The sequence below is a fragment of the Molossus molossus genome, unplaced genomic scaffold (assembly GCF_014108415.1).
Source record: "Molossus molossus isolate mMolMol1 unplaced genomic scaffold, mMolMol1.p scaffold_m16_p_1, whole genome shotgun sequence".
NCBI lineage: Eukaryota > Metazoa > Chordata > Mammalia > Chiroptera > Molossidae > Molossus > Molossus molossus.
In genome coordinates, this window is record NW_023425344.1 from 4,390,172 (window position 1) to 4,418,021 (window position 27,850).

At 56.3% G+C, this 27,850-nt stretch overlaps 1 protein-coding gene across 1 annotated transcript in view; it reads left to right on the forward strand.

Annotated features, from left to right (window-relative positions):
* Positions 1 to 27,850, forward strand: part of EVC2 (EvC ciliary complex subunit 2) — an 85,520-nt gene that overhangs the window by 55,783 nt on the left and 1,887 nt on the right. Inside the window, exons 12-18 of the mRNA XM_036281223.1 lie at positions 1,083 to 1,540; positions 5,902 to 6,106; positions 8,102 to 8,224; positions 14,028 to 14,255; positions 21,563 to 21,777; positions 23,096 to 23,183; positions 25,943 to 26,136. Coding sequence (XP_036137116.1) covers positions 1,083 to 1,540; positions 5,902 to 6,106; positions 8,102 to 8,224; positions 14,028 to 14,255; positions 21,563 to 21,777; positions 23,096 to 23,183; positions 25,943 to 26,136 — 1,511 coding nt within the window. The remainder of the gene's footprint in view (positions 1 to 1,082; positions 1,541 to 5,901; positions 6,107 to 8,101; positions 8,225 to 14,027; positions 14,256 to 21,562; positions 21,778 to 23,095; positions 23,184 to 25,942; positions 26,137 to 27,850) is intronic.

Sequence of the window (27,850 nt, forward strand, 5' to 3'; positions counted from 1 at the left end):
GCGAGGTCAGGAGCTGCAAGACGGACGACGGCCGGGCGCCCAGCCGGCCTCCACGAGTATCCCTTCTTGCCGCCGCTTTTGATGAATAGCGTGAATGGCAGCGTTGGGACGGAGCGCCACAATGGCAAAGATCTACGCCGTGTCCCGGGGTCTGAGAACACCTCGTGCTGAAGGAGGGAACTGACATTGTCTGGTCACCAGGAGCCATGAGCAGGAGGAAGACCATCCACGTCCTCACCAAACAGAACCGACACGACCTGCAGGTCCGCTGTGAGAGACGGCACCACGAGACATCCTCATGAGATCAGCCTGGTTTCCCCACCGCCGGGCCTCTGCTCCTGCTGTTCTTCCTCTGAGGAATGTTCTCTCCCCGAATCTAACCTGACTGAGGGATGACCTCATCCCTCGGGGCCCACTGGGACCTCCTTCCTTAGAAGACCTTCCCTGACCTTATTCTAAAATGGTCTTTCCTGGAGCCCTGGCCAGATAGCTCAGTTAGTTAGAGCATCGTCCCCATACGCCAAGGGTTGGGTTTGACCTCCGGTCAGGGCACACACAGGAATCAACCACTGAGAGCATAAGTAAGTGGAACAAGAAAGCTCTGCTCTCTCTCTAAAATCCATGAACAAAAATAAATAAACAGTCTCTCCTGAATCTCAGGGTTTTCTTCCCTTGTATCACAATTCACTGTGTGCCTGGGACATACCGACAGTAGTAGCAGACGTCCATTGACGTGAACGCTGACGGGCGCTTCTCAGAGCCGCAGGTGTGTGAGCAGCTCGCGGACCCTCACAGCCGCTGTCCCAGGTGGATGCTCCCCGCCCGCCCTCCCAGGCGAGGGCAGAAGCCAGGGTGGGCCCGGGGTCTGCCTCCTGGGCAGAGCGGGAGTTTGACGAACGCTGAACAGATGAAGTTTCCCCTGTGATTCGGGTTGTTCCCTTACGGGTAATTTTCTAAACGCACGCTTGTTGGGGGAAAAGGCTTAATCATTCTCAGCTGCCGGGGACACATTCCAGAGTGTCTGCCGGAGGGCTGTCTGCTGTGCTGGTCCCCATTTCACGCCGCTCTCTGCACCCCTGCAGCACAAGGAGCAGCGGAGGGAGCAGCTGTCCATCGTCGGGGAAGCCTCCCGGGCCGCGGAGGACGCGGGCCAGTACCTGGCCCAGTGGCGGCGCCTGGTGGCGGACCACAGCGCCGCCCTGGAGGAGCTGCAGGAGCGCCTGGACCAGGCGGCCCTGGACGACCTCAGGGCCCTGACGCTGTCGCTGTTCGCGAAGGCCACCGAGGAGCTGCGGCGCCTGCAGCACTCCGCCATGACGCAGGAGCTGCTCAAGCGCGGGGTGCCCTGGCTCTTCCTGCAGCAGATCCTGGAGGAGCACAGCAAGGACATGGCCGCCCGGGCCGAGCAGCTCGAGGCCGAGGAGAGGGACAGGGACCAGGCGGGCGTCCAGAGCGTGCGGCAGAGACTGAAGGACGACGCAGTGGAGGCCGCGGCGGAGGAGCAGGCAGAGCTGCGACACTGGGCGCGCGGGGTCCTCACGTGAGTCACCCTGCGTGTGTCCACTGCCTCCTGTCCCAGCCAGGGAGACGCCCCTGGGGGTAGGGGGCTGAACACCGACATCTGACCCTGGGCAGACGGGGTGGACGGCAGTTTCTAGGCCACATTCGTGACAGCCCAGGGGAGAAGGACACCGCGAGCCACCAGGGCTGCTCGGGGACGTGGTGAACAAGCAGGGCCGAGCGAGGCAGGTGTTGTAGTGACAAGAGGGTGAGGTGGCCCGGCTCCCACGGGAGGGTGTGACCGCTTTGTGTGAATAATTTCCTGAGCAGAACCCACTGCGGATGGACACGCTGGCACTTCGCCTGGTCTCCTGGTTTGACGGGGGGAGAGGAGCCTCTTTGCCTTTTTGTTTGTTTGTTTAATATTTTTTATTTATTGGTTTTAGAGAGAGAAGAAGGGAGAGAGTGAGAGAGAATATTGATTGGCCGCCTCCTGCACATCCCCCACTGGGGATTTGGCCCACAACCTGGGCATGTGCCCTGACCAGGAATCGAACTGGCCACCTCTCGGTGCAGGGTCGACGCTCAGCCACTGAGCCACACCGCCGGGCAAGCCTCTTGTCCTTCTAACCAGCGGTCCTACCGACCAGGATTCCTTGAAGTTGTTTTCTTTCCAACACACCCACCCACCAACCTAGAAAAGCCCATCTAAGCCAAGAACAAACCCAGGGCACCCCACTTTCTCTTGGTACAGACACCACACAGTCTACGTGAACCTCGGTCACAGTTTACATTCTGAATCTGTGGCCATTTTTCTTAGAAACGTTTCCACCGACTTGGGCTTGCGGAGGCGATGGTGCAGGTCGGGGTGGGTGACAAGGAAGGGAGTGAGTCCGTCTCCCTCCCTCGCTGTTGGCTCTTCCCGGTGTCCTCGCCTCTGCCCCGGGCCTGCGCACTTCCTGGGCCCTCTGCGGGGTCACGCAGCAGAGCGTCACCCTGTAGTGCTCTCCTTGCTTGGTGGCCGGGGCCTCCCATGGGACAGGATGTTCCTGGCCTCAGCGGTGACTGCCTCCTCCCACGCCGTGCTGTTCCAGGCCTGGCCTCCCGCCAGGGGAACAGGTCCCCGGGCCTTTGCAGAGACCGATGTCGCCTGGTTCAGATGAAGTGACTTGTGGCTCTTTCTCGCCTCACTTGTGGGGTTCTGGCCTTGGCTCTTTCCCAGCCTTTGTTAATGTCTGTCCTTCTTGGACAAACAAGATGCTGTCGTCTCCCAGCCCGTGAAAACCCGGTCCACTTGCTCGTATCCGTTTTCTGCTCCCACAAGTTGTGCTTGGCGGTAACCGTTCAGCTCAGCCTGCACTCCGCCGAAGCCTCTTCCCGCAGCCCCACCTGCTTTGACCTTGCGAAGCGTCTGACCTGACATCCCTGCCACCAGACGGTCATTTCCTTCAACTTCGTGTGGGCGCATTTTGCCGGGTTACTTCTAAAGCGGCCACGGACGGAGTCGTCCAGGGGAAGAACAGGACGTCCACGCTGCTCTCAGAAAACGCTTCGTGGTTTTCCTGAGGGTTAGGGGGGCCACCTGGCGACGCACACGGCGTGTCTGCCCACATCCTTCGCTTATTTATGGTTCTGGAAGGACACGGCCTTTATTTCGGAGGCATTCTGTAGAAAATGGCTTCGCACCGCGCTTCCGAGACTCGTTTCTATAAGCTTCCCGCTTCCCATCAGGACGGAGCTGCTCCCCGGTCGGATGGAGTAGGATTTAGGAAGGACACATATTTTTGCCAAGGAAAGGGACCTATTCCCGCGTTCCTGCCTGGATTTTTCAGCCCTTCAGGTCAGAGGCCCTGTGTCCTTAGTTCTTTATTATCTTGGCGCCTACGTCACAGAGGGGACAGGACCACCAGGGGCGATGGGTTCGAAGATGGGCAAGAATAATGACTCGCTAATTTCACCGAATTCTCTGGAGCCGGCATACGGGGCAGCGGGCAGCAGAGGGAAGGTTTGACGGGGCCACCGTGGTCTCCTGGGGGCCTGCAGAAAACTCGTGGCCCCGCGGAGTGAGAAACCCCGGAGGGGCGTCAGCGATGTGTGGCTCGGGGCCTTCGGACCCTTCCCGGCCGGGGCCTCTTCGCCCTTCTTGGTCTCACTGTCCCCACGAGAGACAGGTCCAGCTGAGCCACGGGCCTGCACCCCCACATTGACGTTTGGGTGTGGGGGGCCCGGCCTCCCACAGTCGTATCCCACAGGTATTTCTGCCTTTGAAAGCTCCCACAAAACGTGTGCTAGGCAGCTGAGCTGATTGGACATCGTCAGAGTAACCAAGGGACCCGTCTGTCCACAGAGAAGGTTCGTTGAGTGAAGACATGAACACGCTTCCCCCAAAGCAGAAAAGGAGAGAAAGGGTCTCTCTCTCCCTCCGTCGCGCTCGCTCGGGTCAGGGAGGGAATTCCCACCCCCAGGCCCCAGCAGACACCCCTTTCTGTCTCCTTAGCGAGAACTGGGTCCCGAGAGGCGGGGACTGAGTGCGTGGCCGGCCCCCGGGAACGTGGGCAGTGGCCTTGCCTGTGGGGGAGGGGCGACCTTTCTCAGTCCCCTCTGCAAACCGAGGACTGAGTCTCAGACAGGTTAGTGACATGTGGGTGCGTGTCTGTTCCTGGCGTGCCGTAAGGAAACAAACGGGGGGCCTGCAGCTCCAGAAAGGCATCCTCGCGGTGCGGAGGCCGGGGTCTAGTCGAGGTGTCGCGGAGCCGCGACCCTCCGAAGGCTCCGGGGGGCTCCTTCCCCGCCCCTCTCAGCCTCCGCTGTGGCTGCGACCTTAGCGCTGCAGGCTTGCGGGCGCAGCACCCCAATCCTGCCTCTGCCGCCACGTGGCTGTCTCCCTCTGCGTGTCTGTCTTCTAAGGACCCCCGTCCTGTGGGACCAGGGGCCGCTCAGCTCCAGGAGGACGGGCTGCTTAGGTGCAGCTGTAAAGATACTGTGTTCAGATAAGGTCACATTCACAGGCAGTCGGGGTTACGACGCCATCATGTACCTTTTTGGGGGAACATCAGTCAACCCCTAACAGTCCGTCCCTCAGCGTGCTTTCCAGCACGGGATTGGTTTCCAACCTTCCTGACGCCGCGCCCCCTTCATACAGCTCCTCATGTTGTGGGGACCCCCACCCACAAAGTTATTTTTGTTACTTTGTAACTATAATTTTGCTACTGTTGTGTCTTAGGCGACCCCTGTGAAAGGGTCATTCGACCCCCAAAGGAGTCGCGACCCACAGGTTGAGAATCACCGTGACCTAAATGATGACCATCCTTTAAGACCCAGGGCCAGGCCCCTTCCCGGACCCGCCTGCGCAGAGTCGGGCCCCTCTCCGCTGGGCCCTGCACCCCGCTGAAGTGGTCAGCGGCCAGGGTCCGAGGGGTCCTTGGTCTCATGTCTGTTTCTAAAGTGAGAGCAGGTTCTCGTCAAGGTCGTGACAGCTAGAAGGCCTGCCGCCCTTTCACGGACACCCCGCAGCCTCGGGCACCCCGCTCGGAGGCCCCCGCTGCGGTGTGATGTCGTGTCCGGTGCGGCCGACACTAGGTGCTCGGGAATAACCCCCAGAGAGGACGCGATGAAGCGGAGGAGGGGCCTTTTCCAGACGGGAATTTATCTAACGACTCGCTCTTTGAATCTTCAGCTCCCCCACCCCCAGCATGACCCCCACCATTTCCCATGGATGAGAACACATTTCTGTTCTTTTCTCTTCATTAAAAAAAAACTTTATTTATTTATTTGCTTGTTTTTACATCCTCACCCGAGGCTACTTTTCCATTTATCTTCAGATAGACGGGGAGGGAGGGAGGCAGAGAGAGAGAGAGAGAGAAACATCAGCGTGAGAGAGACACATCGACTGGCTGCCTCCCACATGACCCCGACCAGGGCCAGGGACCGAACCGCAAACAAGGTACGTGCCCTTGACCGGAATCGAACCCGCAACTCTTTGGTCTACAGGCTGATGCTCTAACCACTGAGCAAAACCAGCCAGGGCTATTTATTTACTCTTTAAATTTATTTTTCAATTATAGTTCATGTCCAATATTAAATACCGTATTAGTTTCAGGTGTACAATATAGTGATTAGACATTTATATCCCTTTTGAAGTGACCACCCCAAGAAGCCTCGTGAGTCTTCATCTGACACCACATGTACTGATGAGAACAGTGTGGACCGTGTCCCCCAAGCTGTACTGTACGTCCCCGTGACTGTTCCTGTAACTGACGATGTGTACTTCTTACTCCCTTCGCTGCGGCATCACCGACAAGCCGGGCGGGGGGCCTCCCGGCGCCATCCGGGCGGGCGGGGGGGAGGTGCGGCACGTGGACACGGGGTACTGCTCAGCCACCCTTGTCCCTGCCTTACCAGGAGGCTCTGCTCCTCGGCCTTCTCTCTGTCCGAAGAGGAGCTGCTCAGGACGAGGCAGGACGCGCACGGCTGCTTTGCGCAGATGGACAGGAGCCTGGCCCTCCCCCGGGTCCGGGCCCGCGTCCTGCTGCAGCAGCTCCGCACTGCCTGGCGGGAAGCAGAGTTCCTGAAGCTGGACCAGGCCCTGGCCGTGCCCGAGCTGCAGGTAGGACGGACATCCCGCTGGCCGCCTTTTTCCCTTTGAATCCTCACCTGAGGACATGTTTATTGATATTTTTAAGAGAAATATTGATGTGAGAGAGAAACATCAATCGGTTATCTCCTGTACCTTCCCCAACCAGGGATCAAATCTGCAACTAAGTATGTGCCCTGACCAGGAATCGAACCTGCAACCTTTTGGGTATATGGACAATCATCCAACCAACTGAGCCACCGGCCGGGGCTGGTGGCCTCTTGATTGCAGGGGTGGGGCTTCCCCTGCTGGTGCTATAGGGTCCGGCCCCACCGCCCACCCTAGGCTCATCTCGTCGCTCACCCCGTCTTCTCCTCTCCAGCCTTGGTGGCTTCAGCTCTTCCTGGAAGCCCAGGCTTGTCCCAAGCTTAAGGTCTGTGGTGGACACACGATGCCCAGCCCAGATGCCCTCGCCAGGGCCCTTGCACCGTCCACCAGCGGCCATGAACCTAGAACCCAGACAGTGCCTGTCGCATGGTGGCTGTGCAGTGCATTTTGTTCATTAATCGATGAGTTCCTAAGGACCTCGCCATCTCTAAATGGTGCACAGGGCAGATTTTCACCCTCTTTCTTCAAGCTTTTCTGTGGCGCTCTGCCAGGATGTAAGTTCTACCAAGATCTCAGACACCTGGTAAACTGACTCTCACTGGAGGTTCAGGGACATGGGGGGAGGGAAGTCCTGATTTGTAACATTTGCTCATTCCCCTGGTGTAAATACTCCTAAGGCCAGTTTCAGTCTGCCAACTTGACATCACGGTGCGTGAGGTTGGGAAGAGATGCTCAGGATTGTTGCCCCCCTCCCCCACTGCGCCCCCAGCCCCTGGCTTTAAGGACTTGCCCACCAGCCTGGCTCTGTTCCTAAGAGTCCTGGACCCACAATTGTTTTTTTTTTCTTTTGGTATTAACCCTGTTAGATTAGGAAATGAGAACCATAGTTAACTCGCAGAAGTAGCTGAGCCAGCCTGGGTATTTCAAGAACTGAGCTCAGCAGCCAGGAAACCCGAGATCTAGCTCCCAGGTCTCCCCTGATGTGACTTCAGGCCACCGAGTCTGCTTTTCTGACCTCAGCCTCCGCCTCTGTCAAATGTGGGTGTTTTGAACGCAGTGAATTACCAAATATGTGCTTTCTTCCTCTGGCTGGCCGGGGCGGGCCACCATGCTGTGGCAGCCTCCGTGATTGTTTGGGAACCCAGGGCACAGTCTGGTGGGCGGGCCTGGGTCCATGCTGGGGAAGGCAGGGGAGGTCACGGGACAGGGCAGGTGGGCGAGCGGGAAGGGAGACCAGCGCCCACTGGGGGGTGCCCTGCCCTGTGCTGTCCTGAGCGGCACAGGTGTGCCGTTCCGTGTTGCCATGTCCTGTTGTTACCTCATGTTATATTCTGTTGTGTTATGTCACGCCATTGTGTTAGGTTGTGCTGTGGTCCACTGTGGTACGCTGTATTGTGTCACTTTCTGTTTCTGTGTTTGTTACGTAGCGCAGTGTTCTTGCAGTAATCCAGTGAGGCGGTACCCATTTTACAGGTGTGCAAACTGAGGCTCAGGTGGTCGCATCTGCTCCGCACGTTCCTTAATTGAATAACAATGTGTGGAGCACCCATGACCTCGTCTTTGTCTATTCCAGCCCCAAGCTTGTTCCTCCGTCAGGTTTTCACACTCCTGTCCAGTCCCGTGGGTCTCAGCTGCCATGTCGCCCCCTGACATCTGTGCAGAAGCAGATGTGTGTGCAGGCGGTGCCACTGCTGTTCTAGGAGGGTCCGGGTTTAGCTGTGCGCACAGTGCCGCCTTGAAATGATGCGTACTGCGGTGCTCAGCAGCCGCTCCCTGTGCGGACGTCCCTGTCCACTCACTCAGAATAGCCCGTCACTGTCACTGTGTCCCGACTTTCACAGCGTTGCTGGCTTCGGGAAACCGGGCCACGGGAACACGCTGGCGGTCACGATCACGCGTGTTTCCTCTCTCCCTCTCCAGCAACAGTCCAGGGCGAGAAAGCCGCGCACCAAGAGTAAAAGCAAGATCGACCTCCTGAGGAAGTGCATCGAGGATAAAATCCAGCTCTTTGACGAGCCAGCCCCTGAAGACCTGGTTGAGAAGGTCAGAGCCTCCCCTCCCCCGTTTCCTGTTGCACCTGGCAGGGCGCATGGCTGCCTGTCTGCAGGGTACCCGGAGCCCCTGGGACGGCGGCTGCCCATCTCCACCAAACCCGTGGTTCTGTACTGCACAGGAGGACCCACCCCTCCCCTCACGCCTTCGCACCAGCTCCTTCTGTCTGGAACCCCTTCCTCCACTTGTGGGCCTGGAGGTCGCTGGCCTCCTCCTTCTGCTGTGGTTGCCACCACCTTTGCGCCTGGCTCTGCACCTGGCTCTGTACCTGACTTTGCACCTGGCCCTGGGCCTGCACCTGGCCCTGCACCTGACCTTGCATCTGGCCCTGCACCTGGCCTTGTGCTTGGGCCTGCACCTGTACTGGCCCTGTGCCTGGCCCTGGCCCTGCACCTGGTCCTGTGCCTGGCCCTGCACCTGGCCCTGTGCTTGGGCCTGCACCTGTACTGGCCCTGTGCCTGGCCCTGGCCCTGGCCCTCTGCCTGGCCCTGGCCCTGGCCCTGGCCCTGTGCCTGGCCCTGCACCTGGCCCTGTGCCTGGGCCTGCACCTGTACTGGCCCTGTGCCTGGCCCTGGCCCTGGCCCTGCACCTGGTCCTGTGCTTGGGCCTGCACCTGGGCCTACTCCTGGTCCTGCGCCTGCACCTGGCCCTGTGCCTGGCCCTGTGCCTGGCCTTGCACCTGGTTGCTTTACTTCTGCTCCCTTTAATCCTGCACGCCCTCCTCTGCGCTCCCACGGCAGCAAGCCTCCTCCTCCAGCCTGTTTCCCATCACTTCCTGGCCATGCTTCACGCTCCTGCAGGAGGCACGCGCGACTGCTGGTGCTTATCCACCCATGTTCCCTCCTCCTGGAGTTCCTGCCGCCTTACTTCACCTGGTAGATGAACCCCGTCCTCAGCTGTGGCCTCGGTCCTCAGGGGTCCCCTCTTTCAAGAAGCCTTATTGGAACACCTATTCTTCCCACATGTTCCCCCATCTCAGCTCCCCTCTTTATTATCCTCACCCGAGGACATTTTTGCATTTGTCTTCAGATAGAGCGAGAAGGAGAGAGGGAGGAAGAGAGAGAGAGACACATCGACTGGTTGCCACCCACATGGCCCCAATCAGGGCCGGGGACAAACTGCAAATGAGGTATGTGCCCTTAACGGGAACTGAACCCAGGACTCTCTGGTCTGCGAGCCAATGCTCTAACCACTGAGCAACCAGCCAGGGCTCAACTCACTTTCTTTTTTTTTTTTTAAATCTTTATTGTTGAATTTATTACAGATGTTCCTCATTTTTCCCCATTGACCCCTTCTTCCCCACTCCCACCCCCCTCCTGCCTTCCCCACACTGTTGTCTGTGTCCATTGGTTATGCATATAAGTTCTTTGGTTTATTTCTTCCCACCCCCCAACCCCCTTCCCTTTGAGGTTTGTCAGTCTAATAACCAATTTGTACTTCTTAATCCCTTCACCTTTTTCACCCATTCCCCCAACCCCCCTCCCATCTGGCAACCAACAAAATGTTCTCTGTATCTATGAGAATGTTTCTGTTCTGCCTGTTCATTTTGTTTGTAGATTCAGTTGCCAATAGATATGTATTCATTGCCATTTTGTTTGTTCATATATTTTATCTTTTTCTTCAAAAAGACCCTTCAACATTTCACATAGTTAACGGTTTGGTGGTGATGAACTCCTTTAACGTTTTTTGTCTGGGAAACTATATGGCCATCAATTCTAAATGACAGCTTTGCAGGATAGAGTAATCTTGGTTGTAGGTTCTTGCTTTTCATCACTCTGGATATTTCTTGCCACTCCCTTCTGGCCTGCAAAGTTTCTTTTGAGAAATCAGCTGACAGTCTTATGGGAACTCCCTTGTAGATAACTAACTGCTTTTCTCTTGCTGCTTTTAAGATTCTCTCTTTGTCCTGAAGCTTTTGCATTTTGATGTTGATGTGTCTTGGTGTGGGCCTCTTGGGGTTCATCTTGTTTGGGACTCTCTGTGCTTCCTGGACTTGTATGTGTTTCCTTCACCAAGTTAGGGAATTTTTCTGTCATTATTATTTCAAATAGGTTTTCGATTTCTTGTTCTCTCTCTTCTCCTTCTGGCACCCCCAAGATGCGAATGTTGGCATGCTTGAAGTTGTCCCAGAGGCTCCTTACACTATCCTCATTTTTTTGGATTCTTTTTCTTTTTGCTGTTCTGATTGGGTGTTTTTTGCTTCCTTATATTTCAAATCATTGATTTGCTTCTTGGCTTTACCTACTGTACTATTGAATCTGTGTAAATTATCCTTTATTTCAGTTAATGCCTCCTTCATTTCTGACTGTGCATCCTTCATTTCTGACTGGTCCTGTTTTATGCTCTTGATGCCCTCACTAAGTTCACTGAGGTTCTCACTAAGTTCATTGAGCATCCTGATAAGCAGTATTTTGAACTCAGCATCTGTTAGGTTGCTTATCTCCATTTTGCTTAGTTCTTTTTCTGGGGTTTTGTTCTGTTCTTTCATTTGGGACCTGTTTCTTTGTCTCCTCATTTTGGCTTTCTCCCTGTGTTTGTTTCTATGTATTACTTAATGAGAGGTATGGGGCTAGCTGAGACCAGATGCTGCTTGTTTGAAAGAATTTAGGAAAACCTGAAGCAGGATCCAAGACAGGCCAATCCTATGGTTAAGCAACTGGCAACAGCTTGGGTGGGCCTGGAAGTTGGGTGGGGCGGGGCCTCAGGGAATCACCAGGGCGGGGCCAACAGTGTGAGCCAGGTTGCTGGAGTCCCAGATAAGGGGAAGGGCTCACCAAAGGAACAAAGGCCTCTGACAGCACGTTTGTCCCCGAGAAAACCCCCTCTCCAGCCCTTGCTCCAATGCCAAACAGCTCAGTTCTTCCCTGTATGTCTCCGGTGCCCCTCGAGCTACCTCCCCTCCAAGCTTAGAGGGAGTGAGTCTGATAAGTCCATGTGCAAGCCCTTAAGAGGAGCTGCCTGGGGCTCCAGCCGCCTCAGCCTCCCTGAGCCTCAGTTCCCACTGGTTTTACAGCCAGAAGTGATGGGGATTCTCTTCCTGGCACTAGAACCCTGAGTGGGGCACCTGGTGTGGGATGGGGACCCCTCAGTCCTCAGGGAGGACCTTCCCAGCCGAGGTGTCCTCCTGATTTTTATCCTCCACACGTGGGTGTGGGACCAGCCTGGCCCCTCCACCCCTCCTACCAGTCTCCATGTGGCTGCTGCTTTAATTCCATAGTTGTAGGACTTCCACTCAGCGTGATGTCAGGCGATTCTGAATGATGGTTGTTCTGTAGTTTAGTTGTAACTTTGATGTGGTTGTGGGAGGACGGATACTGCGTTTACATACCCGCCATCCTGACCGGAATTCTCAACTCCCTTTCTGTCGGGACACGCTGTTCATTCATTCCCCTAGTGTTTCAGGAGGCAGCAGTGCCCCAGGCGCCGTGTGATGGACTCGGGTCCCTGCTCCACAGGGCACACGTTCTAGGTCAGGGATGGACAGAGAGCACTTAAAGTCACAGACCGTGGTCAGTGCCGATAAGGACACGAAGAAGATGGTGTGAGGGTGACTGGGGGGAGGGAGAGGGAATCTGCTGCAGGTTGGAGAGTCGTCAGGTCTCCGAGGGGCGACTCTGAGAGTTAACATCATGTGATCACTGCCCGTGCCTGTGGGCCCCCAGCACAAGCAAAGGGTGGGTTCCCGGGGGGGCCTGTTCAGGGAATGGGGGCATCAGACCACATTTGAGAGCTGCCGCTTCTGTGCGAACCTTCAGTCTGGGTCCTTTGCGGAGCTTGTTATTCTCAGTTTGATGCGGTACCTGCATTTCTCAGTATGTAGCTGGCGAAGGGCCAGGGGCAGTGCTCTGAGCATGGTCGGTGGCTTCTTCCAGGGTGTTTGGAACAACTTCAAGTCACCCAGAATACAGGTGGATTTGCTGAGGAGGGGAGAAAGAGGAGGAAAGAAAACTAGGAGAAGAAGTAATGGCTGGAAAATTTCCAAAGTTGATGCAAGAGACTCAGAAAATCCCAGACATAAGAAACATGTAAAAAATTATGTTAAGGTACATCATAATCTAATCGGTGCAAACAAGTGATAAAGAGAAATCTTAAGCGTCCAGAGGAGGGGAAGTAGCACAGAGCAGGGTGACTGCAGACGTCTCATTGCAAACAATGTCAGTGAGAAGACAGTGGATCCATGTGTGTAATGTCCTGGGGGAGAAACTCCCCCAGAGTTCTGCATAGACACAAAATGTTTTTCAAGCATGAAGGTGACTTTTCAACATACAAATGCTGACTGTTTCTCTACCAGCAGACACACTGCAAGCTATGTTGAAGGAGGTCCTTGGGGCAGAACGGATTTCTGTAATAGTTGGAATGGCACAGAGAAATGAGTACTGGAAATAGTAACTATACTATAATATACATAACAAGAAATTGACCGTTTTGACCATTTTTCAGTGTCCAGTTGTGTGGCATTGAATACATTCACGTTATTGTGCCGCCATCACCACCATCATCTCCAGGACTTGTCATTGTCCCAAACTAAAACTGTCTCCTTAAACAGCAATTCCCCATCCCCTTCCCCCAGCCCCTGGCACCCACCTTCTGCTTTCTGTCTCTATGAATTGGACACCTCGAGGGACCTCATATAAGTGGGATCACAGTATTTGACCTTTTGTGACTGGCTTATTTCACTTGGCATAATGTCATCCACGTTGTAGCAGGTGCAGAATTTTCTTTTTAAGGCTACACAATAATCCATTGTATGGGTAGGTCACATTTTGTATCCATTTGTCTGATGGACACTTGGGTTGCTTCTGCTTTGGGCTGTTGGGAATAAAGTTCTGCATATTTTATAGGTAAAAGCAGAAGACTTCAATGAGACGTTATGTTTGTGCTACTTTGCATTTCAGCTCCCCTTGCAGGGGAGGGGGTGCACCTTTACAGGGACCTGCCTTTGTGGGCTCAGTAGGGGAAGTCTGGGGAGTGGTAGACTACATTGTTCACTGTAGCAGATTTTCTAGGAAAATCTTAAGAGCTAGTGGTAGTACAGAGAAATACCCAGATGCTGGAGTGAACTACTCAGCTGAGTAAATGGGTGGAGGGAATGGATTCACTCGTCTAGAATTTACTGAGCCCTTTGGGTGCTGGGTCCTCCAGGGGAGCTCGTGTCCTGTTGCGGTGAACGGTGTGGTGAGTGTACCCCTGGGTGAAGGGCGTGGAACGTGGGAGTCACAGAGAAGAGTGACAGTTATGTGCAGAGTGAGGATGTTTCAGAGGGACTAACTGGGACCAGAGACCCAGAGGACAGACAGGAGACTTTCAGGAGGGCGAGGATGCGGGGACATTTCAATCACAGTGAAGGGCTTGCACAGTGGACACAGCGTGGAGCGGTCGGGGAGGGTGGAAGTCCCAGGTGCGGGTGCAGACTGGTCCAGGTGCCCCTTAGCCGGGTCCAGTGTGCCAGTTGGCTCTAGGCATACCTTAGCCGGGGTCAGGGTGGGGAGGGCCTCGGAGCCTGTGCTAGGAAGTCTGAGCCTCACCCTCCACCATGGGGAGCCATGAAGGATCTAGTGCCAGATGGGTCTGAGTGCCCTTCAGGAGTGATCAGTGTGGAGTGAACAGCCGGAGCCCAAAGGCCTGTGGAGTCTGTGATCAGAGGTGCCGCTCTGGTCTGAAACTGCAGACTCCAGGGCCGCCGCTTTGTAAATAGCGGAGACCTTGCTCCGAGTCCTCAGCTCAAGACCGAGATCTGACAGGCTGCTGCCCTCGCTCCCCCCTGACTCCCCGTGTGTCTGGCTGTCCCTGCCAGGTCCGAGGTGAGCTGCTGAGGGAGAGAGCGCAGCAGCTGGAGGCCCAGGAGGGCCGCGTCGCGGAGTCCCTGGTCTCCCTGCAGTTCCAGAAGGCGGCCAGGATGGCCCAGACGCTGTGGGCGTACACTGCCCTGCTGAGCATCCAGGACCTGCTCCTGGAGGAGCTGAGCGTGTCCGAGACCCTGAGCAAGTCAGCCTGCGCCCAGATCCTGGAGTCACACGGCCCCGTGAGTGTGGGCCTGGGGGGTGGGGCGGCGCGGCCATTCACGGCCCTTTCCGGTGCCACCTGGGGCTCTCCGCAGTCCAGTGGGCCTGTCTGAGCCCCGGGGTGAGGGTCTGCTGAGGGGTCCGCAGGTAACTTACCTGGGAGCACATGGTCCCTCCAGCCCAAGGCTACTCTACTTGTTTGCCTCTGGAAACGCAGACGTTTCATTGTGAGGTTTCTCGGGTCTCTGCAAGGGCGCGTCTTCCGCCAGCAGCAGTGCTGTTTCGGCCGCGAGGCTGCGCGACATCGCATGCGGCTTTCGGTGCGTGGCACGTGAGATGCGGTGAAACGTCAGGTTATCGCTGACTTTTAGGGTGCTAATTTTTTAAAGTATGTTTTTATTGATTTTTGAGAGAGAGAGAGAGAGAGAGAAACATGGATGTGAAGAGAACTTCGATCGGCTGCCTTCTGCACACCCCGCTGGAGATGGAGCCCACTGCCCAGGCACGTGCCCTGACCAGGAATCTAGCCGGGACCTCGCAGTCCCTGGGACGACGCTCAGCCCACCGAGCCGCACGGCCGGGCTATGATTCTCAGTATTACCATTATTCCTACATGCTGCCTTTTCCCAGAAAGATGTGTGGCGTGCTCATCAAACCAGCTATAGAAGCAACTGTTTGGGAGACTCATTTTAGGTCCTTGATGAGTAGATTTTAGAATTTTGTGCATTATCTATTTTTTTTCATCCTCACCCGAGGACATTTTTGCATTTATCTTCAGATAGAGCGGGAGTGGGGAGAAACATCGAAGTGAGAGAGACACACGAGTGGCTGCCACCCACACGACCCCAACCAGGGCCAGGGACAAACCACAACCGAGGCACATGCCCTTGGCAGAGCCGAACCCGGGCCTCTCCGATCTGCAGGCCGACGCTCTAACCGCTGAGCCAAACTGGCCAGGGCGCATTATCTGTTTTTACAATAACTGTTTATAGTGAGGAACAGGGGACTCGTGTATTGAGTGCCCAGCGTGTGGATGGACCTGCTCTCACTGAAGCAGCAATAACTCTTTATTTTTTTTATTATTATTTTTTTTTAATCCTCATCCGAGGACATTTTTCCATTTTTTGTACAGACAGAGTGGGAAGGAGAGAGAGGAAGAGAGAGAGAGGGAAACATCGATGCGAAAGGGACACATCGAGTGGTTGCCACCCGCACGACCAACCAGGGCCGGGGACAAACTGCAACCGAGGTACGTGCCCTTTAGCAGGAACCGAACCCGGGTCTCTCCGGATCGCAGGCGGACGCTCTAACCGCTGAGCCAAACCGGCCAGGGCAATAACTCTTTACTTAACTGTGCGTCCTCAGATGCTCATTGAGTGTGCTTACTCATCCGTTGCGATTTTATGCTGCTTTGCGATGATGCAGAGGGTCGCGCACTTTGTCCCCTGCTGAGCCACACCGCGAAGCGTGCTCGGGTAAAGGGGTTCGCTCTGGGCAGGAGGCAGGTCCGTTTCTCTGTGAAGTCCACTCGGTTAGTGAGTCACAGGAACCAGAAATGCTTTCTGCTCTGGCTGCACCCACGGGGTCGTGCTCATGGACCATCCCAGTCGATCTCGCCAACGGGGGTTTTCGTAATTTCTTTTAAAAAGGCATCAATACCGTTAGACTCTGCAGAATCCACAACTGTTTCCCCGTAAGCATCTTGAGCCCTGCACAGTGACAACCTGGCTTTAGGGGTAGGAAGGAGGTGGGGTGTGCCCTGTATTCCAGCACAGACCGCCCAGACGGGGATCAGGGAAGGTGAACTTACGTTTCAGTGCTTAGTGAACTGACAGAAGAACGTGTAAAACCCTCACGGGCCACGGATGTCCGAGAAAGCCGAGCTCACCGAGGGACGTGAAACCCACTTGAGGCTGAAATCCAAGGGCAAAGGGTGGAACCTGGGTCCCAGGGATTTGGGGGTAACTTGGGGGGTAGGAGATGGGCTGAGGGATGTCCAGAGGTAGAGCACCCCATGAGGGTGGGAGGAAAAAGCACCTGCCGTTAGAAGGAAGCACCAGTGACACCTGCCTGACTGCAGCCCTGCCCAGGCGGGGGGTGGGGTGGGGTGAGGGGGGTAGGGTGGGGTGAGGGCGGGCGTCTCCCTGTGAATCTTTAATCAAAGCTCCTGCTAGTATGAGGAACCCCAAAGTTTTTCAGCCATTGTGCCAGGAAACCTCAGGGTGATAATGAAGTGAAAATGGTTCCAGGTCGGCTGCTGCCCTGGCGCACGGCGGAAGCAGAGGCAGGTCACTTCCAGAGAAAAGTGTTCTCAATCTGGACACGTCAGGATTTCCACAGATTAGGTTCCGCCACGTGTGAGTTCTCAGTTAAAATGAGGAAAGTCATTGGACACATCACGAAGCATGAAGGCATAGATACAGGAGAAACAAATAAATGAAATAACAGAACAAAAGCCTCGAAGACGTCAGATGTCTGGGTGGTCAGTATGGAATGTAAAATAATGATTTATGACGTTATTAAGGAAATTAAAGATAATACCAAATGATTTAAAAAGTTCATCCACCTGGAGAGCAGAGGGGTTCCTCACGCACAAGCACGTAATAAAAGACTTAAAACAACAAAAAGAAAAAGTGACAGAATAACGGGGGGCAATGACAGATCTGTCCTCATCGTGGGAAACTGCAGCACACCTCTGTGCGGTTGATTGCTTGATCAAATAGAACCCAGTGAAGATGCAGATGAACTGAATGAGACATTGACAATCTGTATTTAATGTGCAATACACACTCTCAGCCAGCAGTTAGCAAATACGTACTCCTCTTCAGCACACATTGCAACAGTGAAAAATGGTTGACTATACAATAGTCTTTGATCACCTTTTTTAAAAGGACAATAAAGTTTAAACCAGTTTTCAAAAGATGATTAGCAAAAGCCCATACTGTGGAAGATTTTAAACATACTTCTGAATAACTCATGGGTCAAAGGACTCATAATGGAAATGTAAAACTACATCGAAAAGGAACATAGTGTAAATACGACACATCCAAGTTGGTAGGATTCAGCGAAAGCAGTTTTTAGGGGGAAATTTATGCTCTAAACTTACATGAGAGAAGAGGAAAGACTCACAATTAAGATCATATAAAAAGTTAGGGGGAGCCCAGCTAGTGTGGCTCAGTGGTTGAGCGTCGACCCTGCACCAAGAGGTTGCTGGTTCATTCTGGTCAGGGCACATGCCCAGGTTGTGGGCCTGATCCCCAGTGGGGGGCGTGCAGGGGGCAGCCAGTCGATGTTTTTTCTCATCAATGTTTTCATCTCTCTAAAATCAATAAAGAAAAAAATTATTGAAAGTTAGGGGGAAACAACAGGAACCTGTAGTGGAAGGCAGATGGCATAAAGTAAAATTAAACTTTAATAATATAATATATTTAATATAATCACATAACTTTAATAATTTTGGAAAAAATCTCATAAAATACACAAATCTCTGGCAATCCTGATCATCAAAAAGAGGTAAGGGACAAGTAATATCAGGAATATGAAAAGCAACATTGCTATAGATGCAGTCGTTTTTAAAAAAAGAAAATTCAATGAACAGTATGAAAACTGAAATGAAATGGAAAGTTTTCTAGAAAAAGATGGATTGCCAAAATTGGCTCAAGTAGAAAAAAAAGTCTGTATAGTTCTATTGCCTTGAAAGAAATGGATTCAGTAGTAAAAATAAATAAATAGAAAATCTTAGAACACACACAAAAAACACCTAACCCCAATGGCGTCATGGGTGAGCTTTACCCGACTTCTAGGTAGCACATTTTCCCAATCTCATCTACCAATCATCCCTGATGTTAGAAAAATAGGGACTGTGCCCCAACTCACTTTATGAAGCTCAGATAACCTTGAGATGACCTTGACACCGAGAGCAGACATGAGTAGCATGAGAAAGAGCAAGTGCAGTTCAGTCTAACTTGTGAACATTCACGCATAATTCATGAGCAAAATGATAGGAACACAATCCAGCCATCTATTTTAAAAATGACTACAACACGGCCAGGTTGAGTTTTCCCCAGGAATACAAGGCTGGTTTAACACTAAAACCTTCATTTGCAAAATGTACCAGATTAACAGAAGAGGAAAGAAAAAACTCCCACGATCCTTTGACTACCTGCCGAACAAGGATTTCATTAAGTTCAGCAGCCACCCAAGATAAAATTAACACTAGGAGGAAACCTCTCCAAAGTACTTACACAGAACCCACGGCAAGTGTCCCTCTGTCAGGTGAGCGGCATGGAGGTGAGCCATGTCCTGAACTGCAGGCGAGGAGACGAGGTCCGAGGTCCCGGGTCAAGTTCGGGACAGCGACGAGGAGCCGCTGGCTTCAGTTTGCATCCGTGTCCTCACTGGAAGTGCCGGGGAAGCAGCCTGGGTTTGGGCCTGAAGCGCCCGACGGGTCCTTTTACTTGTGAGCACCCGATCTCTGTTGGTAACGGGGAAGCAGCCCAACGCTCACCATCGCAGTGTCGACACCCACGCTTCCTTCTCCCTCGAGTGTTTAGTATGGGAGAGCGCGTGTCCGGAATCGGGACCCTCTGGTGACACAGCGATCGGTGGCGAGGCGCCGGAGGGGCGCGGGCTCCCCGCGATGCCTCTGGAGGGCAGGCTCTGCTCCGGAGGCTAGACGGCCGTTCTGCACAGCGCTCCTTCCGCCGGGCGGCTGTCCAGTCGCGAAGGAACAGGCCTTGGGAGCCGTCACAGTCGGGAGGACTCACAAAGCATGAAATGAGATGCTTTGGCCGAAGTGACTGCTGGGGAAAACGGTACCAAGGGCACCTCGATTGACGGAAGATTTGGGCTGGTTTTGCGGAATTGGATCGCGTGCACGGGCGGATCTCGGGCAGCGATGGGCAAAGTTAAACAGCGTGGACTGGCTCAGACGGATGATGCGGCCCCAGAGTGACCGTGCCCACCGATTTGCACTGCAGCTCACATTGCTGGCTGTCCACCTCCCCAGGTCTGACCGAGTCTCCCTCTAGCCCGCCCTCGGGCCTGCCGCCCACTTGCTGCTCGTCAGCCCGTCAGCCGTCCTGCCTGAACTGTCTCCATGTTTGTTTTGGGTTTTTTTTGCTGCCCAGCCCCAGGGCTCTGAGGAATCTAGACCCGAAAACACAGCCAACAGCAAGGGCAGCTCACGCTGAGTCCAAGCTGCCACGGAGTCCAAGGCGTGGTGTGGCGTTGCACCCTCCCTTTGCGCCGGGATGTTTTGATGCCCATTCTGCAGATGAAGGAGTTGAGGCTTAGGAAATTCGACCTCTTCTCCAAGGTCACACACTGGAAAGCAGCACCTGCCCCTTCTGCCTGAAGCGCCCGGCTCCTGTTCCCACATGGGTTTCCTCCCGCCGCCGTCTTCGCTCCGGGGTCCCCTCCTCGCTGAAGCCAGAGCAGTCTTTCTGAACAGTAACGATGGCCATCAGCTGCCCCACCCCCAGCTCTGTACTTTAGCCCCCCACCCCCACCCCAGACCCTTAGTGTTAGCCTCCTGGACCTCTGGCTGCTTCCGAACACTTGAGACACATTCGGCCTCCCGAGGGACCTCCGCCCAGACGCTGCTCTGCACCCTGTAACTCCTGTCTCTGGGGGCAGGAGGGCAGCGGGCTCTGGGCGTGCCCGCGGAGCCGCTGTCGAGGCTGCGGGTGGGGTGCTGTAGTGGGAGGGGCGTCGTGACCAGAAATCTCAGTGTGTTCGAAGCCCCTGCTCAGAAATGTTCACAGGTTCCGTGGTTCAGTCGAGGCAGGAGCCTGGTGGGTAAGGACACACACCCTGAGCCATCTGGCCGGGCCTCGTGTCTGGCCCTGCCGCCTAAGGGGTGCATGGCCTGGACTCTCCCAACCTCCGTGTTCATCTGAGAAAACAAGTGTGTCCATCGGGTCGCAGTGAGGATTCGGGAGACGGATTCATGCGCAGCTCTCAGCTGCACCCGGCACTCTGAGCACGTGGTATGGCCGTTGGCCATCGCTGCAGCACGGCCTTCGTCCGCGGTGGATGCCAGCTGCCCGGCACGGTGCCGGGTGCTGCCGACAGGGAGATGGAGACCCGGCCCTCTCTACATTCCAGCAGGAGGTCCATGGGAGGGATTTCAGGTGATTGCAGAAACGGGGCATTGTCTTCGTGAGCTTTCACTGCTGCAGACCCTCGACGTGCAGCGGGCGCCTCTGCCGCGTGACCCTTGATGTGCAGCGGGCGCGTATCTGCCGCGTGACCCTCGACGTGCAGTGGGCGCGTATCTGCCGCGTGACCCTCGACGTGCAGCGGGCGCCTATCTGCCGCGTGACCCTCGACGTGCAGCGGGCGCCTGTCTGCTCTGTGACCCTCGACGTGCAGCGGGCGCCTGTCTGCTGCGTGACCCTCGACGTGCAGCGGGCGCCTGTCTGCTGCGTGACCCTCGACGTGCAGCGGGCATCTTTCTGCCCCGTGACCCTCGACGTGCAGCGGGCATCTTTCTGCTCCGTGACCCTCAACATGCAGCGGGCGCTTGTCTGTTCCGTGACCCTCGATGTGCAGCGGGCACCTGTCTGCCGCGTGACCCTCAACGTGCAGCGGGCGCCTGTCTGCTCCGTGACCCTCGACGTGCAGCATGACCCTCAACGTGCAGTGGGTGCCTGTCTGCTCCGGGACCCTCGACGTGCAGCGGCGTCTATCTTCTCCCAGTTCCGGAGGCTGGGAGTCCAAGGTCCAGGTGCCGGCCGGTTCTGTGACTGGTAGGGCCCTCCTCCTGGGTTGCCGACAGCTGCCTTCTTGTTACATCTTCACATGGCGGAGAGCGAAGGGGCCCTGGTCTCTCCCTCTGCTGGTGGTGGTGTTACTCCCACCCCAGAGGCCCCACCGTCACCAGTGACCTCATCTAAGCTGCTCACCTACCGAAGCCCCACCTCCCGTTCCCGTCCCATTGGGTTAGGACGTCGTCACGTGGATTTTGGGGAGACACAGTCATTCCGTAACAGGCGTGCACGTGGGTGGTGAGTGGGCAGGTTGAGGAGGAGTCTCCGTCCTTGAGGCCCTTAGGGAGCCCGTCTCGGAGAAGTTCTTCTGAAGCCGTGAAGGAAGGCTCAGAATTGGCTGGGCGAACAGGGAAAGGCACTGCAGGTGGAGGGCAGCATGTGCAAAGGCCCGGGGGTGAGAGATCGTGGTCCAACCTCAGCGCACTGTTTGCCAAGGCTGGAGGGGGCCGGCCGGCACGACAGGTGGAGCCCGGCTCGCAGTGCCATGCCGAGCAGGTGGGGTTTGCTCCTGCCCCCGCCGTCCCTGTGCTCACCCCCTGCCCCTCTGTGTGCAGGAGCTCCAGGAGCTGGAGAGGAAGCTGGAGGAGGAGCTGGCCCACCAGGAGGCGGCCCAGCTGCAGCAGGCCCTGGCCCGTCGGCAGCAGTGGGCAGGAGACGGGCCCGGGCTTCTGAAGGAGCCTGGGGACACGGATGCTGAAAGGCAGGTCTCCGTGGTCCTGCGGCAAGCCCTGAGCAAGAGCCAGCAGCTGCTGGAGCACCAGCAGCAGAGGTGAGCCGCCGCCGCCGCTGTGCCGGGCCCCGGGCACCGCCCTTCCCTCGGCAGGGCGAGGAGGCGCCCCCAGCAGCCGGGCACTGCTGCCGACTGCACGTGCGTCCTTCCTGCCGCCTGTCCAGGCTGCTGCTTTTCTCTTTTTAATATCACGGAGGCTTCACTGAGCATAATACGTCTAAACTTTTGTTTCTGAATAACTATCGACTCTCAGGAAGCTGCAAAAGTAGTGCAGAGGGGTATGTGCCCGTCACCGGCTTCCCCAGTGGCAGCATCTTACACAGTCGCCACACGTCGTCCAAAGGGGCATCCACCTCGACTCGGGCACAAGGCCGTGGCCACACCCGGCCTCGCCAGTCGCCTCTTACATCCTGCTTTGTGATACGGAACCCCAGGCTTCACTCGGGGTTCTTTCTCGTTAACTTCAGACAGCCAGCCTTGGCCAGCGGCGTAAGGACTCTCGGAAAACCTCATTTTGAGCCGCTCGTTGTTTTCCGCCGTGAGAGTCCCCCCGCTGTGGGCAGGAGGCTCCTTTCGCACGAGCGCGCACTCGTCGGAGGGAAACAGACCGAACTGGAATGCCTGTGGTTTCTGGGTGGGGAGGTCACTGCTGGTTTTAATGTCTTTGTTGACACTGTTCTGGGTAAACACAACCTGAGAGAGTAATTCTGCTCCACGGAAGTCATTCCATGGGGGCCCAGCCTCTGTGATCAGAGGGAAGTGCTCAGAGCTGCCCCTGGATTTGGAGCAGGATTTAGGCTACCGACTCCCTGATGTACCACGTGCTTCCTGGAGGAAATTGCTGGTGGTCAAGCCCTTGGTGTGAACTGTCCCCGCAGAGGGTTTGGGTTGTATTAACCGGCGAGAAGGCGGGCGGATGATCCGTGGTACCAGCTGAGTGGGCTGCGGGACCAGGTAGGTCGGGCCCCTCGTGCGGAAGGCAGGAAGGCTGATGGAGACCCTCCTGCGAGGAGGTGCCACCAGCCTCTGTGGTCAGAGCCGGGACCATCCTTGGAAGATGGTCCCATGTCTGCTGAACCCAGAGGCACACGGTGGATGACACCCCGGAGCCTGGCCTCCTGCACAGCCACCTGCCGTCACCACACACCGGCCTCAGAGCTCCATCCTGGTGGGCTCGCCGCAGTGCGCGATTGCACAGCGGTCTAGGCGGGGAGGCCAGCCTGTCCGGCCATCCCTGCCCACGGAGCTAACCGGGCGTGACGTGGCTTCGATTACGACTCGTCGTCATTCACATAACCAGACAGTCTCACGGTCGTGTTGTCACGCGGTGGCTCATGTCCGTTTCACTCCGCTCTAGTTTGCGAGAGGAGCAAGAACACAGTGTCGTGCTTGAGGACCTGCTGGAGAGCATGGAGGAGGACGCCTTTGTGGCCCTGTACAGCCAGGTGAGGACGCCCGAGCTCCGGCCCCTTGCCCTTCCCTCGGGTCCACCTGTCCTCGCGGGCGGGCGGAGATGCTGCCCGGACCTTGGGGGAGCAGGGCGGGTTTAGGAAGGGCCCCTCGCCCGGGCTGGCATGGAGGGCACATTCCGTCAGGGTGACCGCAGCAGTGCCATGGTCGTTGTCACCCTGATCCGTGTCCTTCCTGGGATTTGACAGGCACCCAAACACCGTTCCTCTCCCCAGTGTTAAACAGGGTGCGTGTCCGCAGAGCAGGGCCCCAGGAGTGGAGCGGGGCCTGGGAACCGGGCTCTGAAGAGGCCGCACGCCACGCCCCCACTTTTCCGGGGCCAGCATGGCTGATCTGTCGGGGGCAAGTGCCTCCCTCTCTGCAGCCCCAGCCACTGCGTCTGTGTCCAGGTCGAGACGAAGAGGTCGCAGTCGCCTCGAGGCCTTTTCTTTCCCAGAGGGACAGTGCCCCCAGGTCCCTGCAGCAGGTCCTCCTCACGTCCCGGGGAGCCCTGTGCACCCCCGGCTGCAAGTCCAGTCGCTCCTTCTCAGCAGGGGGAAGGCAGCGGGGGTGGGGACCACTCCTAGGTGTGCGTCCTGCAGTATTGGCCACAGCTGTCCACGGCACACACAGCGTCCCAGAGGTCTTACGTCCCCACTGACACTGTAACATGCCCACAGCCTCAGTGCACGGCAGACCACAGGTGTGTCACCCGGTAGCGCCGCAGGCCGGCAGTCCCGCTGGGATTCGCGGACGGAAACCAAGGTGTCGGCAGGAGGCTCCAGGGGAGAACTGTTTCCTGCCCGTCACTGCAGCATCCGGTCCGTTGCGGTCGGTCGAGGGGTGAGGCCCTCAGGTCCTGCTGGCTGTCGGCCGAGCTGTTCCCAGCTTCTAAGGCCCCTGTTTTCCGTGGCTGGCCACCCCTTTCCGTCGTCATCCAGGCCGGCAAATCACACCTCTCCGGGCGTCTCCGGCCCTGGCCGCGCCTCTCTGACCTGGCACCGCGGGGAGGGTTAAGGATCTGTGCGGTGACGAGGACGGAGGCACCTGGGACTCCAGGGTGATCTCAGCTCAGGTCCTTAACCACATCGCCAAGCCCTGGGCCATGGAAGGTGACATGCTCACAAGTTCCAGGGCTCGGGGGAGACGTCTTGGGGGAGGGGGTCATCGTTCTTCACCCACACCAAACCAGAAGTCAAGGTCAGCGTCGGCAACGTCAAGGTTATTGGTGAATCTAGGGCGCTCCTTCCTCTTGGATACGGGGACTGACCTGGACTTTGTAGATATCTAAAGGCGAGGCCACCTCCCCGGTGACAGGACCCAGCAAAGTAGCTGACACTCAGATCTCCGTGTCGGGCGGGCTCAGTCACCACCGCCAGCAGGTCCTACAGAGGTGAGACGTGTCCAGGTTCACACGGAGGGGACATGAGGGCATTGCCCGAGGACACAGTTCCACGCGGTTTTGGGGGTGACAGGACCCAGCAAAGTAGCTGACACTCAGATCTCTGTGTCGGGCGGGCTCTGTCACCACCGCCAGCAGGTCCTACAGAGCTGAGACGTATCCAGGTTCACATGGAGGAGACATGAGGGCATTGCCCGAGGACACAGTTCCACGCGGTTTTGGGGAGTGCGGAGCCTGTTCTCTTCCCTAACCTTTTATTTTGAAATAACGTTGGATTTGCAGGAAGTCGCCAAGGCAGCACAGATTCCCGGTGCCCCTCCCGCATTTCACCCGGTTCCCCAGTGGCTGCACCTTACAAAACCCGATACGACCTCAAGGCCAGGACGTTGGCGTTGCTATAAAATCTGTCATTTTATCACACGTGGAACCAACACCACAATTAACATGAGAACTATCCCATGACCACAGAGATCCACCCGTGTCTCCCCTGCTGGTTACATCTACCCCCAGCCCTGGGGACCACTACTCTGTTCTCCGGCTCTGTCAGCTTTGGGATGTCACACACAGGGAGCCACGCAGGACGGGCCCGTGGGGACGGGCTTCTTATGCAGCGCAGGGACCGAAACCCTCGCACGTCCTTCTTTTCGCCACCCAGTGCTGTTCCGTGGTGTGGCCGGAGCGCTTGCTTTCTTTCTCTCTCTCTTTCTCTCTTTCTTTCTCTCTTTCTTTCTTTCTTTCTTTCTTTCTTTCTTTCTTTCTTTCTTTCTAATTTTTTTCTTTATTGATTTGAGAGAGAGAGGAAGGGAGAGGGAGAGAGAGATAGAAACATCGATGAGAGAACATCAACTGGCCGCCTCCTGCATGACCCCCACTGGGGATTTGGCCCACAACCGGGGCATGTGCCCTGACGGGGACTCGAGTTGGCGACCTCTTGGTGCCTGGACTGATGTTCAACCATTGAGCCACACTGGCTGGGCTATAGCATTTTTTTTAACTGTCCACTGGTTTGGGGACATTTCCGTGCTGTCCCCACCCCAGAGCCGCATCCCCTGAGGGACACGGGTAGGCGAAGAAGACATGACTGACCGTTGCTGCTGCCGGCCAGGGCGTTAGATGGTGGTGAGCCGGGGGGAGTCGGGAGGGTGGGTGAAGGCTTTGGAAATGTCACGAGGAGCCAAGGCTGCGGACCAAGAAGACTTTTTTGACAGCTCTGCAGATGTGGGGACGTGTTTCTAAGTCTGAGCCACTGAAATACGTATTTCCCTGGACAAAGCGTCCCAGGCCTGTGTCCGTTAGAACTTGCCGTTCGCCGGGGTTAGAGCGCTGCGGCCTGAGCCCCTGCCTCCCCCCCAGGAGCTGAGGCTGGCCTCGTACCTGTCCAAGCTGACGATGGTGCCGCCGGGCACACTGCGCCGCCTCCTGAGCGTGGCCCTGCCCGAGGCCTCGCAGCCGGAGCTGCTGGCCGTGCTGGAGTCGGTCAGCCAGAAGCAGCCGGACCACGCGGCGGACAGTGACGGCGGGGAGCAGGCCGACCTGGGCAGGAGGGGGTGAGTCAGCGTCCGGCATCCCTGGGAACCTGAGCGAGGTCCAGGAGGAGAGCGGATGGAGGGCGGGGTGTGGGGCCCCCTGGCGCATGCCTGCCCCAGTGGGTACGCCATTCCAGGGCCAAGGCAGCCAGAAGAGCCGCCGTGAATCCCTTTCCAGTCCTGGTGGGCCCACGTGCTCTGTCCACTCTTTTCTCTTCCTGTCACCAACTTATTTTTCAAGTAGAATCTTAAGAAAGTAAGTTTTCTGTGCATGTACCTGGGTTGCAGGTTCGATCTCTGGCCCCAGGTGGGGTCATGTGGGAGGTAACAGTCTATCCATGCGTCACTCCATATTGATGTTTCTCTCTCTCTCTCTCTCCCTTCCTCCCTCCCTTTCACTCTATCTAACATCAGTGAAAAAATATCCTTAGATGAGGATTAACAAAAAATAAAATAAATAACAATGTGAAAAACATGTAAAAGAAAATTCATGGTTCTATCAGCTGGAGAAAATGTCTGTGGCATTTTGCTACAATTCCTCCTGCACCTGTTCTCTGCTGGGCTGTGCACGTGTGGGCGTGGTCAGGGGGCTAGGGGTGGGTGTGGGCGTGGTCAGGATCTGGGTGTGGGCGTGATCAGAGGGCTGGATGGGTGTGGTCAGGGCTGGGTGTGGGTGTGGTCAGAGGGCTGGGTGGGTGTGGTCGGGAGCTGGGTGTGGGTGTGGTCAGGGCTGAGTGGGTGTGGTCAGAGCACTGGGGGTGAGGTGGTTAGAAAGCAGCATGTCACAGCTCAAGTTCCTCCAGCAGCACAAGCAGGTAGTGACAAGAAAAGGGCAGATACTGGAAGTGATTCTAGAGCAGGGACATGCATGGTCACAGGGAAGCTGCTTCTGCCTCAGGTGCCCCCAAGAGGACCTTATTTCTGGGGCTGTCCCTTTGGCCAGTTTAGTGTGGGAGGCTGGGGAGTGGGCGTAGTCAGGTCAGGCCGATGTGGGCATGACAGGGGCACTCAGGTGGCTGTCCCCAGAGCATGGAGCATGACCGTGCCTTTTCTTGGCCCGGCCTTATGGCTCACGTGTCACGGTCTCTGAGGGCAGGAGGCACGACTCTTGTGTCCCAAGTGCCTGGTCATTTTAGTCTTGGGTTTCAAGCAGCAGAAACAGACTGACTAAGCGAGCAGGGTGCACAAGGGACCTGTCTGCAGGCCCAGTTCCTGGGCAGGACCAGGAGAGTGTGCGGGGTGCCCTCCGGGACGCTGCCTCCGAGGACCAGCCTCTGTGCCCACGAGTTAGACTCCTGGAAGAGAGCGCTGGCCCAGCCTGGCAGAGACCGTGTCCTCCACCGCCGGGCAGGGTGCACCAGCCTGGGCACAGATGGGACTCTTGGGTCCACTGTACCCTTTATGGACTCCACTCAACGCAGAGTCCTTGGACATCAGCTCACAGAGCCCATTGTTTCGTGAATGTTCCATGTACTCCCTTTGCCGGGACGCCAGAACTCGACTCAAGTGTCCCCACCTCTCAGCGGCCTTCCTCTGACTGATGTCACCTGTTACCCTGGGGCGGAGCCTGTCGGGACCAGGCCGGAGCAGGCGCTGGGTCAGCGTGCGTAGAGTGAGCGAGAGAACCAGCGGTGAAAACCCCAGGTTCCTCCTGTCAGGGTGCAGCCCGTGGGGCTTCTCAGGATCAGGCTCGCTGGAAGGGCCCAGTCCTTCGGAAAATGTGAGACACTCCCTC